At 39.1% G+C, this 12,909-nt stretch overlaps 1 protein-coding gene across 1 annotated transcript in view; it reads left to right on the forward strand.

Annotated features, from left to right (window-relative positions):
• Fas1 (fasciclin 1 Fas1 domain-containing) overlaps nucleotides 1-9,744 on the forward strand; it is a 112,291-nt gene extending 102,547 nt beyond the window's left edge. The window contains exons 9-14 of the mRNA XM_022810718.2: nucleotides 379-530; nucleotides 1,270-1,455; nucleotides 1,698-1,842; nucleotides 1,956-2,115; nucleotides 2,300-2,594; nucleotides 2,962-9,744. Of these exons, the coding sequence (XP_022666453.1) occupies nucleotides 379-530; nucleotides 1,270-1,455; nucleotides 1,698-1,842; nucleotides 1,956-2,115; nucleotides 2,300-2,594; nucleotides 2,962-3,165 (1,142 nt within the window). The 3' untranslated portion in view covers nucleotides 3,166-9,744. The remainder of the gene's footprint in view (nucleotides 1-378; nucleotides 531-1,269; nucleotides 1,456-1,697; nucleotides 1,843-1,955; nucleotides 2,116-2,299; nucleotides 2,595-2,961) is intronic.
• The last annotated feature ends 3,165 nt before the right edge of the window (nucleotides 9,745-12,909 follow it).

Raw genomic sequence — 12,909 nt, forward strand, 5'->3', positions numbered from 1 at the left:
AACCGTAAACGCTAGGTTCATGTACGTGCCTGATCTAATATTCTCATCTCTTGTTAATATATATGATAGAACAAATAGAAATTTTCCCATATTTATTAACTATAAAAGAATTTCTTAACATCTTTGTTTTCTATGTCTTATGGATTTATCGTAGCGCACGACCAGCCGTTCTGTCAGAACGCGTTATGCTAACAATAGGCTAGATAATTAAATTAGGGCTGTCGATAATTTCCAAAGCTCAAGCTTATTCCACCCGTGGTTGCTCGCTGTCACCAGTATCAAACAATGAATTTTTTGCGTTTTTTTTTCCAACTTTTGCCATTATCTGGCACTGAAAAATGCATTTCATTGTTTTTAACTTCTGTTTATACATTTCAGTTCTTATCAAGAGCACCCAGAAAGGGCCGGCAAGCATAGGTTCAGTACTTTCTCGTATCATCCTGGCTAACGTACCCGTATCCAATGGGGTAATCCATTTTATAAACTCACCTCTGGGCCTCATCACACAATCCGTTGTTTCCTATATACAGGTAATGAATTGTACATGAAGCTATTGTAAACTATTCATATCTGTCTGGGCATATATATATATATATACATTGTAGGAAACAAAGAGACGTGCTTATTTAGAAAGACAATCAATTGAGACAGGAGCCGCCGAGAAAAATGTTATCATTTCTAAATAAGCAGACTATATTTTAATTGAACCCATGAGTAAAGCGAAAAAAAGATCCGCGAAAAAAAATTACGCTGATACGTGAAGGTTTGTTGACGTAAAAATCTTCTATCTTATTTGAATTTTGAGCGTCTAAAAGACTAATAGAGATTCGAGAATCTGCTGGTAAGAAATGCAGTGATGACCCAACGGATACTGTCTACAAATTTTTGCATTAATCTCGCATTAACTGGAGAATCATCAGAAGCAGCCTTCTTAAGTAAATTGATTCATCAGGTTTTTAATCTAATCCTCCTCGAATTCTGGATGTGGCTAAATTCGACAGTTAAAATGTTTATAATTTTGGTGGGACTTATTGCGCGACGACATTCGGTAGCAACTGATATTTACGCATATCCCCAGTACAAACTTCCTGTGATGATCCGTTCCTTAAATTCCGCCAAGAGTATGTTTCAAAGCTTGTCCGCGATATATTCCGGTTACTGCATTGTTAGACAAGTCCCTGTATAGCGATATGCAGCCTCTTAAATAGCGACATTAAGCTATAAAAAAAATAAGTGTATATGTACTGGCATCTGCATATACATTTGCAGGATCCTAAGCACAATATGAATCGTTTCAACTTGTTCACGGACATCCTGAAGCAATCTCCTCAGTTCATGGCGGAACTCAACGAAAAAAAGTCACAGACCCTTTTCGTGCCCACGAATCAGGCAGTCAGCGTCCTACCAAACGATGTCTGGACCCAGTACAAATCTAATAAAACCGAACTCTTTAAGGTGAATATTTCATCACAAAACAATCGAACCGTCACACGAGGTGGCAAGCAACAGAGCAAGTATATGCACAGAGCAATAATAAGAAGCTGCTGCGCTCACTTAAATTTTGCCTAAGAAATTAAACATTTTCCTCATTTCAAATGCAGAAGTAATAGCCAAATACGATAGCATAGCTCGAAATGGACGCTGCTAACAGGACAACCTGTTGACCTGTAATGTATGATGTTTTTCGTTTCGGATAGTTGTTACGCTACCATTTGGTACCGCAACGTACGCTGACGGAGGAAGGTCTCGCACGATCCGGTGCAGAAACCGCCACGTCGGCTGCAGGAGTTCCGTTGGTGCTGCGTCGAGTCCAGTGCACCACCGGCTGTGCCTACAATTCAGGTCGTGACATTCACCCTTGGCATCTATGTCCCCAGTGATCTATTTGTCTAGCCCTGGTTACCTAGGTCCACACTGTCTGTCCTAAAATATACGTGTATACGTTATCATTACAGGCACTCGTAGTGAGCTGGTGGTAGAATGCGCCGGAGTGAACGGATCGGTTGTCAGCGCGAATATCGCCGCTACGGACGGCGTTATTCATCTTGTGGATCGCGTGCTGGGAGCTCCCTCGCATTCGCTTGGATGGAAGCTGCAGAAGGAAGAATCCCTCACGTGCGTCAAATAGATACGATAACATTAACAGCGCAGTAACGGTGACGGATAGAATATTTTTTTATTCTGTGAAATAAAGCTGCACATTCTCCAACGGATTCTTGGGAAAGCACATGAAACAGCGTCGCCTGCATTCTGCTCTAAATCTGTCTGCTTTTATATTTTACTTTTATTGAATTTCCAGTACGACGCAGGTAGTAGCAACTAAAGGACTCTGGAATAAGGTACTGGACCAGCCGACCAGCCGCTTCACATTAATGGCCCCCGATAACAGAGCGTGGCAGCGAGTCAACGAGAACTACCCCTCGGAATACAAGCGACTCGTGCAGCTGCCCAGTGAAGCTCACGTTCAGGCCGCCAGAGTTATGGACCGACACCTTGCCGAAGGAGAATTTACCCGTGACGATTTGACAAAAATGTCCGGAATTAAGATGCGCAATGGTGAAACCATAGATATCGAACGATTGCCAGGAGATCAGGTAAGTCGATTAAAGGACAGGTGACGACCAGCTTCGGCGGGCGTTCAGCTGATGAGATAGCCGAGAGTCACCTGAATCAACTGCGATTATACTATCGTCACTGTTAGCCGATCAACTGCGAGTCAATTCTGATGCTGAACGTTTCGAAATAAAGCTGCTCTGTACAGCAATAGGCCTTTGACGGTGTTAGAACTTCTTAGAAATCCGCCAAAGAATGTTTGAGATTGAGGATTTTTGAATTCAAACTTGTCGGTTGAGCTGAGTCAAATTTCGAAAAGCTGTTCAATGTGCCCTACTCTCAATCTCGTTAACTGGCTAGAGCGTTAACTAGCTTATTTGTGTTCTGTAATATTCCTCGATCAAGTAGATGCGGCTGAAATGGAACGGGGACATTTGCAATTTCGTCCGCAACGACTTACAAGCAACGAACGGCGTTATTCATATAATTGACTGCGTCATGATGACGCGTCGGGACCTGATCGCCTCGTCTGCTCCTCAAGTAAACTCAGCCGGAAACGTTCTCCTGATGATCGCTCCGTTGCTGCTAGCAATCTTTGCTGCCAGAACTTAACGACTCACTTCATCCTAACGAAACACAGTTACCATACATCAGTAGATCAGTGAATTAATTAATCATCCGTGCGGTCATTGTGGGATTTCGTTGGAGATTCATAAGAGATGAACACTTTCCAAGTGTGATGCCTCCGTGAAGTTAGTGTATATGATAGATTGTGTTGCTTTGACGATAGCAATGAAAAGCTGGAGAGTGCCGCGCCCGTTGTCGCAACTATCTCGACCATTAACATTCAACGCTTTCTTACCCATACGTTACGCAACTCAATCACGGTTATTCAGGAAGACGGTGCCTGATATCGACTAGTTGCGTAATCAATACTTCTTCGAGTACACTCACAATAGGTTTAGAGAAACTAGAAACTTTCACAAGAGCCATTGTTTATCTCAGATTTTTGGGCTGTTTCGTTGATTTGCCGGGTATGGAGCGATTCCTCTGATTGGAAAAACCAGGTCAACATCTAGAATATAATCATAACAAAAGGATGCTCTCCAAAACTATGTCCATGTGAAGAAGTTCGCTAGTGCTAATATTCGACAAGGGTGTCGCAGTTCCGTAACGCGTTGACAGCTTGTGATTGCCTGATTCATTGATGCTAATCTATTAACCCTGACGAACAACAGCGAAATAGACATACGTGTGACCTGTAGGAACGAACCTAAAATAGGCAGAGCTGCCGTATCAAATAGAAAGGCTAGGCCTTTGGGTAAAAACGTGACCGTGACTAACGAAACAGCAGATCTAAGAGTCATATAGGTGCTACCCAAGCGCCCATCCGTTAGCGAAGAAGAAAACGTACGTTGTCTATGGTAACTATCACGAGTTGTGATATTTCGTTAAACTCAACATCAGCTGAGGATCGTCTGAAGCCGAATGCTTCTTTAAAAGCAGGAACAACATGGTATGAATGCAGAAGCAGGGAGAAGCAATTGACCCATTACAACTGTGCAACGACACCGAAAGTTCGAGGTGGCTGCTGGAAAAGCTAAAGGACGGAGTATGAGATGTTAGGTAAAACCTACCTGATACTTTTAATGACTCTAGCGAAGAACAGCCCTTTCGAGTACCGCTTCTTTTAATTGCCTTATCCAGTAGTCAAGAAGAGAACAACATAAGAAAAGAGAGGAAAAAATCATATTGGGCGCCGTCAGGCTTATAAGACGCGCAGTCTAAGTACATTTCATATGGTCTTCTAAACGGGTAGGAAATCTTACAATGGACAATAATAGCAAAACTTGGCCGAACGGTCTTCAAGAGCGATGCTTACCGGCCATACGTAAAGATACGTCGGCCAGAGAAATTTCTGTACTTTGTGGCTTGATAGTAAATGGCGACTTGAAATGTCAGAAGTTGGGAACGAGCAGTTGAAACTTAGGGTTTTGGCTATCTACAGAGCAAACGCTCTTAGATAACTTATATTCCCTAACCTAACAGTTATTTAAGATTATTATTATTAATTATATTACATTAATAAAAACAGATTATTAATATTCTTATTATAGTAAAGCAATCATAAAGGGACCGAGAGACCAACATGTTGTTAAAGATACAATTAAAATCTATTTCGAGAAGTATAGTATATTTGGTACAGATACTGCTATGGTAGCTACGAATGGCTATCGTATACCGTCTGGACAAGATTTAAGAACGTTCCCTTACATTTATCGTCAACAACAAGAATTGCCCGCAAAGTTACCTAATGATGAGATATCTGCCCACCGCCGGGACGGAGGTTCTCAACTGTAGAATAACTATCGACTAACATTAAATAGTAAATTGATTAAAAAATCCTCATTTAATGGGGCTTACGATTAATTTTTAGAAGTCCTATAGATAAAAAGGGGAATGGTAACAAAATTATTATTATACCTCTAAAAATCACTACACTTCCATCACCTATCGCTACTGTGCTATCGCGATGTGTGAGGCAAATGTTGCTATATATATATATATATATATATATATATACATATATATATATATATATATATATATATATATATATATACATATATATATATATATTATATATATATATATATATATAATAAGCACAGAGAGATAATACTGTGTGTCAGACAGACGTGTCACTGTAAAGAAAAAATCCTGCCGTTTCTAATTGTCCTAGTTGAAGCATGAATACATATGTGTATCGTCAAGGAAGACACTTTGAGGCCTTGAAATTTTTATAACAAACACGAGTGCATAACAGAAAGGGAATGAGGGAGCGGTAGTTGAAATATCAGAATATGCCTCGACGACTAATTATGTCTCTGTTAATTAGCACATGATAGCGATTGGTCAGACGGGAAGACGCGAGTCGTATGAAGCCTCAGACAAAGCGGAGCAGTTCTTGTCAAGACCAGTACTCTGAAGGTACTCCCAGCGTTTATCAAGTGGAGTATCGTCACTATTTTTACGAAAACGAACGATTCGCCTCTACTTAAATTATGAGAGCGTTCATTTACTGACCTTTGTAACAAATGGAGTATCTAGATCGGCGCATGAGTCTCGAGGCTTGTTTTGTAGGATAATCTCCAAGATGCATACACTCGAGTCTGTTTCACCGAAAGATACATTAACAGAATCAGACGTATCATGATAGCATGGGAAACAACGAAAGATCAGTAGACGATGATAGCTTGTAGCTTTCCTGTCGTCTCTCTTTTCTAGGACAACATAGTTGCCGATGTGGCTTTAATGCATCTCATTTAGCTGTTCCTCACCAGAAAGTTGTACAAGACTAAAATTTAGTAGTAATTAGGTTTTTTTGCTGTCAGTTATAAAAGTGTTGAACAAAAACCGGATACCGTAAATGGGCCATCCTATTGAAACGTACGCTTTTCAGCTCGTGCTTTTTCAGACAGGGAGCTACTACGATCTGCGTTGCCACACAACAATTCGCCAAGCACTTGTAAGCAAACAAACAAACGTCTATGACACAGTATGGTCGATTCCTTTCATTCTCCACAGCGCTTTGCTATCATATTGAACAAAATTCTTGCAAGGACATACATAAATAAACCTAGTTCGGCGTGTCGCAGTAATCATTATAACGTGAGCACGTACACACTCACGCAACACATCATAAGCATTCCACTTAAGTTCACTACATCAGATAGTAAACGGCCCGAGAGTAATCGCAAACGGTAGGCCCGTTCCTAATTATACGGCGTCGATCATCGACATAACAGTAAAATAACGTTGTGAGGAATAACCGTTAATCGAGCCTGCGTCAGCATTTCGGGATTACAACTGCTTGAGTTCTTCAATACAAACTTTCACATGTGCACGTAACACGTAAATGCACACCAATGCAGACGGTGATTAGCCCTTAGTTTCTTTGACAAACATTATTACGAGCCCATTTCGGGGTCAACCACTACCCCGAGTTCCTAGTCTAACTGTGTACGACGTAAGGGCGAAGTGGGCACCACCTAACGAGTGGGCCAAAAGAAGCTATTATATAAACATTAAGTATGAAATTGATCGAGATATTTTGGTCGATTACCGTTTTGCAGTCTGTGTTCTCATCGAACTCATCCAGAAGGAGACGGACTCGTTCATCAATGCCATTCTCTCGAGTGTTGATATATTACTATTATTTTTTTTACGTAATTCATTGTCCGCGACCTTCGATTCTTTACTTCGCACATCGGAACACGAATGATATTCTCGTCGGAAAAAGACAGCTGGCTTGAAAATAAGCGGCTCAATCTGAGCCGCGTCGCTCAGCCCAGCCATTCAATATCGCGACCACTGCACAGTGAGACTGCCAGAGTTGACCAACGGCCGTATCAAACGCTTTTCCGTTGATGAAACTATTACCCTGGTACCGTTCGAGCCATCACGCTGACCACTGGTCAGCATCGTTCTGCGTTCTATGGCAAAATTTATAGTGGTGTGCCGATACGGATATTGGTCGTATTTTACACACAATTTCCGACGCTTTGCCCAACGGAATCCAGCTGGTGGCAGCAAAGTTAGTCAGCACGAAGACTTTTGAAAATCAGGTCTGTAAACACTAATCTCACAAATTACTTGGACCCGCAGCTGATCGGCGTGCGTTGACGTTTATATTGCTACGGGAATGTCCAACGCTCTCGAAGGTTATTAGTGTTTGGAAAACGCAATGGGAAACAAAAGATCTTCTAAAAAAAAATTGTTTAGAAAAACGAGGTTGCGAATTTACTAAAAATGTAAGCGATGATCAATTGTCTAAAGGCTGATCTACTACGGTGTGCTTCATTATCAGATATCATCATAAAGATTACCACTGTGCTTCTAACTTTAACTTTTGATTATAATTACTCTTACTATCGTTAACGGTGGGTCAAGTCGAATGTCGTCCATGTTGTGATTTAATTTGAATATGATCTTTGTCAAACGGCACGCGAGATACTGTTGACAACTGAGAATGCTAAATATAAACCGATGGAAACACATCCTTGCTCTGTCGGAACGTGAAGTACCACTTCAGAAAAAGTTCACCCAAAAACTTAAGAACGCATGTGCCCTTACTAATAGATTCAATAAGATTCATCTCGTTATTCTGAAGGCAATTACACTCGAATTAAATCTAAAAAGTCCTCCCAAGCTGGGTCCTTGACCTTAGTAGAGATTGAAGTACACTCTATCGCAGTTTTGTACAACTGCATCTTTGCAGGCCAATTCAAATATACAGTACCTCCCCTTGTAGCTTAACAATTCGCTGTCTGTATTCGATCAGAGAGCTACCCCCATTCGGCCATCGTTCAGGTCAACGCTTGTACTAGGAAATCCGGTGAGCTTTTTACTCTTCGGCATTCCGACGTATTGGAATAAACTGACCGATCGGAGATGATATTTGGATGGCTGTAAGCATAAATGACGCCTGAAATCATTGTCACTGTGGCAAGGTTCGACTTATTCCAACTGATTGCGATGTTCGCCGTAAAATTCCTAGTGCTTTCTCGTGTCGCTAAGCTAGATCGTCAATTACCAAACTACATTTACTACCGTCACCATTTCTTGATACGAACCGCCATATTGAGATTTCTCATTACAGGAGTACTTCAGACATTGAAAAACGTCCCGTGCTGGATATATACATATATATATATATATATATATATATATATATATATATATATATATATATATATACTGTGGAGAAAATGTTGATGGACAAAACTGTGACAACTGAGCACTTTCAGTAGGAGTTACATAGCGCACAATATTCAGCACTGTCGCATGATAGGCGTCCCTTTCTCTAACTGATCCTCCAGCTACCTGCGCCGAAAAGCGTTTGCATAGTTAATCCCCTAACTAATATACAGCTAATTATAACCGGAAGAAAAATTCTAATATAGTATATTCTTCAATTCTGGTTTTTGAAACAGTTGCTACAGCCATGCCTTGTGCTAAATTTCAAAGCATTCTCTGAGTATGAACGGCAAGCAAGCAAATGCGCATGCGTGTAAAACTTCGCAGTTATCGAAAAACGCCGATGCCAGAACACTACTATATATGTAGTAGTATGTTTTTTAATGACAGATTTACCGATGATATGTATGATAGTGACTGCTAAAGTAACTGTCATTGAAAGTAGCAACATTGTACAAGAATTACTCAGTATTTGCATCGAATGAATTTTCCGCGTAGACGACAAACAGGTGAAAATATGTTGATTCAAAGAAGGACAAAAACTAAGCGCAAATGGAAATTTTCCGGATGGACCTTACGATTCATGTTTCCAGTACAAGTTCATAGGCATTACGCTTATTAGGAACGCAAGTTTTCGTCGTAGGACACGCCATTGTCTGCTTGATTCATTAAAGGTATAAAATACAGATGTTGTATTATCGCAGATACGGCGCGTGTAACTAACAACCCTTCGCCAATGATTATGAATCTAGTTACTGAGTTGTTTTTTTCTGTTTCTTAAGTGACAAATACCTTTTTTTTTTCCCGGTAACAGCGATACTGCCGTATCTGTTTACATGAATGAGAGACGTTGACTATAACTGGTATTTTACGCTTCTTCTTCCCAGTTTTGTCCCTTTGTTTGGATTTGTGTGTGTCAATCAACATAGTAATTTCTGTTTCTTCAATTTCTATGTTTTCCCATAAGTATATGCTTCTGACGTAACGAGTGATGAATTTCTTTTTGACGGTGTGTTTGTTATTCCTATGAATATTGCTGATTTTCTTATTATTTAACGAACTGATTGACTGATTGATCGATGACTATTAAGTTGACACTACTTGAAAAAGCATTGATGGAAAACGCGAGGGAGGGTTTACATAGAAGTATATAATGATGAGAAAATGGCGATAATTATAAGAAGATAAACAACGCGTTGTCGGTGATGACGAATATAATCGTGACGACAATGATGATGATGATGAAAATAATATATACTCAGCGACTGATACCAGACAGCATCGACTGATAAATATTTGATGGAAGATTGATGTGAATGATGAAGATTACGCTACATTTATGCACTTAATCAGATCTGATGTGGTTTGTCTATATATAAATATAAACATATAAAAAGGAACAAATAAAATAAAAATCGTGTATTTAATATATGCAACACATGTCATTATTTTAGAGTAAAACATTTGGGAATAATACACATAAGAGCTTTTATAAGACTCTGGATAAATTTGACTCTCGCAGAATGCCTGTCAGAGTGAACGAACTCACCCTAGCTAAACGGTCCTTATGTGGCCTACTTTGGTTACTGAAATGCAATAGGGCGCGTCTTCTAATGTTAATATTTGGAACCCAAACTCAATAGCTCCCGACGCTCCAAATAAATAAAAAAAAAATCCAAGAAAAGCTTCGAATGAAATCGTCATATAAAATGTAACCGATTGGATCGTATCTGCAGAGAGCTTGCTACAGTTTGCCGGGTGATATACGTGTTAATTCTTTTCTTTCCAAGAGATTCTTTTCCTTGGAAACAAATGCATAATTTAAGTGGAAAATATGCTTCTGTTCGGAAGTGGTCGTCGGGCAACTCGACTCCAATAAGATGATAGAGAAGGGCATCGAATTAAGTGCCATTATACTCAGATGAAATGGTGTTCATCGGAATCACAGTTTACCAAACCTATCCGCAATAACCCTTTCTATCCATCCTGTATCTATCATCATTATTTTACTAAATAGCATTAACAAAAGATATAAAGAGAGATAATAAAGTACAGATATGGCTGTAAGTGGGCAGGAGTAAGGTAATGCTGAACATTTATACTATAAAGAGACATACATAGGGAAATATGTAAGGAAATAAATATTTGTCCTCACAGTGGGAAACATGGAAATCTTGTCAGCAATATAATGCTTGATCCAACGAAGATAACTAATGGCCGGAAAAGCTTTCGATCTGAGGCCTGAAGGTGTAGTCAACCTCCAATTAAATAGCCACCCCAACAAGGTTTGATGCGTGCAATGAAATGCGTGCAATTGTGTTCTTGATTGAAAAGCCAATCTCAGCATTTTAAGGTGGTGATAATCGGCATTACTTAACTACTCTCTAATCAAATTGAATCACTTATGGGACATGCAGTAGCAGAATTTTCAAAATTAAGTCTCATATAGTACATAAGAAGCAATATTGTCGGTCTTCACCTACGCCTGTACAAATATTGATTATTTTATATCGTATATAGCACTATAGAATCAGTATAGTACATCATGACTATAGTAAACCATAAGTTCATTAAACAATGACCAAAGTTTGTATGTGGTCAGTGTTCCGTACTAAATCTACTATTGCATTTCGTTATATTGATCTACCCCGGTAGCACGTGATCACTACTCCTAGTTGAGCTAATAACAGAAAGCAAAAATTCACGTGAAAAAAATTGAGGCTTGCATAAGTTTTCAGAGCAGAAGAATTTCGCCACAGCATTTCATATGCAGCAGTGCTCATTATGCCGATCGATGGCACTGTTTTCCTATGCTCTGAGCATTCAAACGCGTCGAGGTTCCGTATGCCGTAAGTGTTAGCCCACTTCAATAATTATCGAGAGCATATTTTTACGTTGTAGAAGCTACGATATATGAAGGAACAGAAAGACGCCAACCGAACATAAATGACAAAATATACTGGGTCGTCACTGTATTGAATCTTTCAAGGGTAATAAAATTTTAATTTGGAGGTACATTTGCTGCTGTGGTCCAATTTCTTTTAGATGATATTGCTTCCAACAAAGATCTGGATTTCCTCAATATAAAATTTAACTTAATGTCCAATTAATCTTGATGCAATCTGTAATTCAATATTTATCTGAACTTCAATCGTCGCGACTCGAAGCGTATTTACCGCTGAACCTTTGCTATAACTACAGTTAACAGCATTTTGGCGGCCATTGTGTAAGAAGAACTCTAGAAATATGTAATAGAAATAAATATTTATACATTTTGCGTTATTTATTGCGATTTTTTATATGAAAGATGTTTCTATTTTCTTTCAACACGTTCCGACCTTCATTCATAATCCTTACGATTGATTACTTTATATGAATCATAAAAGTTTCTCGAACATTTCTAGAAACTTTTCTTTTTTGGAAAAGTTATTTAAACAGAGAGCATCATTTTAGAGCACCAACTAACGATTCAACAGAAACTATATATCTAGCATGGAAAACCAAGAGATGCTATTCGCTGCGCTCCTTCTTTGATATACGCAAATGAGTCTATTGTGTTACATCTCATTTTCATATGGAGCTTACGATCTTAGTTCTCGACCAGCTATTCATTACACACTATATTTTATTGCATAAAATGGTTTACTAATGTTAATGACGGATGGATGACGGGACGGTCGGTACTAGAATGAATTACGCTGCATCTGTGGTAGGGTTCAAATAAACATTTGGCTAAATTGTATTCTTATAGCTTGGATGTTTGGTATGTTCGACAATAATAAATTTGCTACACAATAGCGACCTCAGTACGACAGTTCAACTACATCACTTCAATCAATCAAAAGAACATACTGATATGCATTGCTATTATTATTTACTCATGAGAAAAGGTAGGATTTCCTCGGTCATAAGAGGCCCGTTATAGGACTGTGCAGGACGTTGTCGTGGTGACCTGTACCGTTTGCCTCGTGCGATAGGCGTAGTAGAGTCTATAGAGAATAATTTGCCTATTCGATCTACATTCGTTTCAAATGGTTGCTCTTTATATCGACTTCAACACATATTGAATTCGTATGCTTAAAGGATGTACGAAGAAAGCTCTAATCAATTACATTAAGAAATCAGAGACTCAGTGTTGTTTGTTTTCCACCTTCGCTATTTTCTTGTCGTACATGACTGCATAAAAAGTATAGAAAGAAAATAGCTTATAGCAGATTTCCAGGAATATATCTTGTCCAGTTGTAGGTGAATTGAGTTGGAGTATAGATATAAGTAGGGGCAAGCTGATTTTCAGGAGTGTATTTACTCTATGGCTATGGAAAATGTTCAGTATTTCCAGAACATATACCTGCAGGTGATCGGTATTCTTCATGAGGTAGTTATTAATAATCGACGAGCTCGTTTCATCTAAAAATGCTACCTTTTGAAAAAACCTAAAAAAGCTGCAGCTATCCTGTTCCAGTCGAAAAATGGTAGCTGAAATTAGAAAAATATAAATAAAACTTGAATAATCGCTTCGTTAGAATTACAGTTAATTGAATAGTGCTTGTTATAGTGGCTGTATTTCGTGTGAGCTAGCTAGCGATATAATTGTAT

Source organism: Varroa destructor, unplaced genomic scaffold (assembly GCF_002443255.2).
Source record: "Varroa destructor unplaced genomic scaffold, Vdes_3.0 BEIS01000006.1, whole genome shotgun sequence".
In the NCBI taxonomy this organism is placed as follows: Eukaryota; Metazoa; Arthropoda; class Arachnida; order Mesostigmata; family Varroidae; genus Varroa; species Varroa destructor.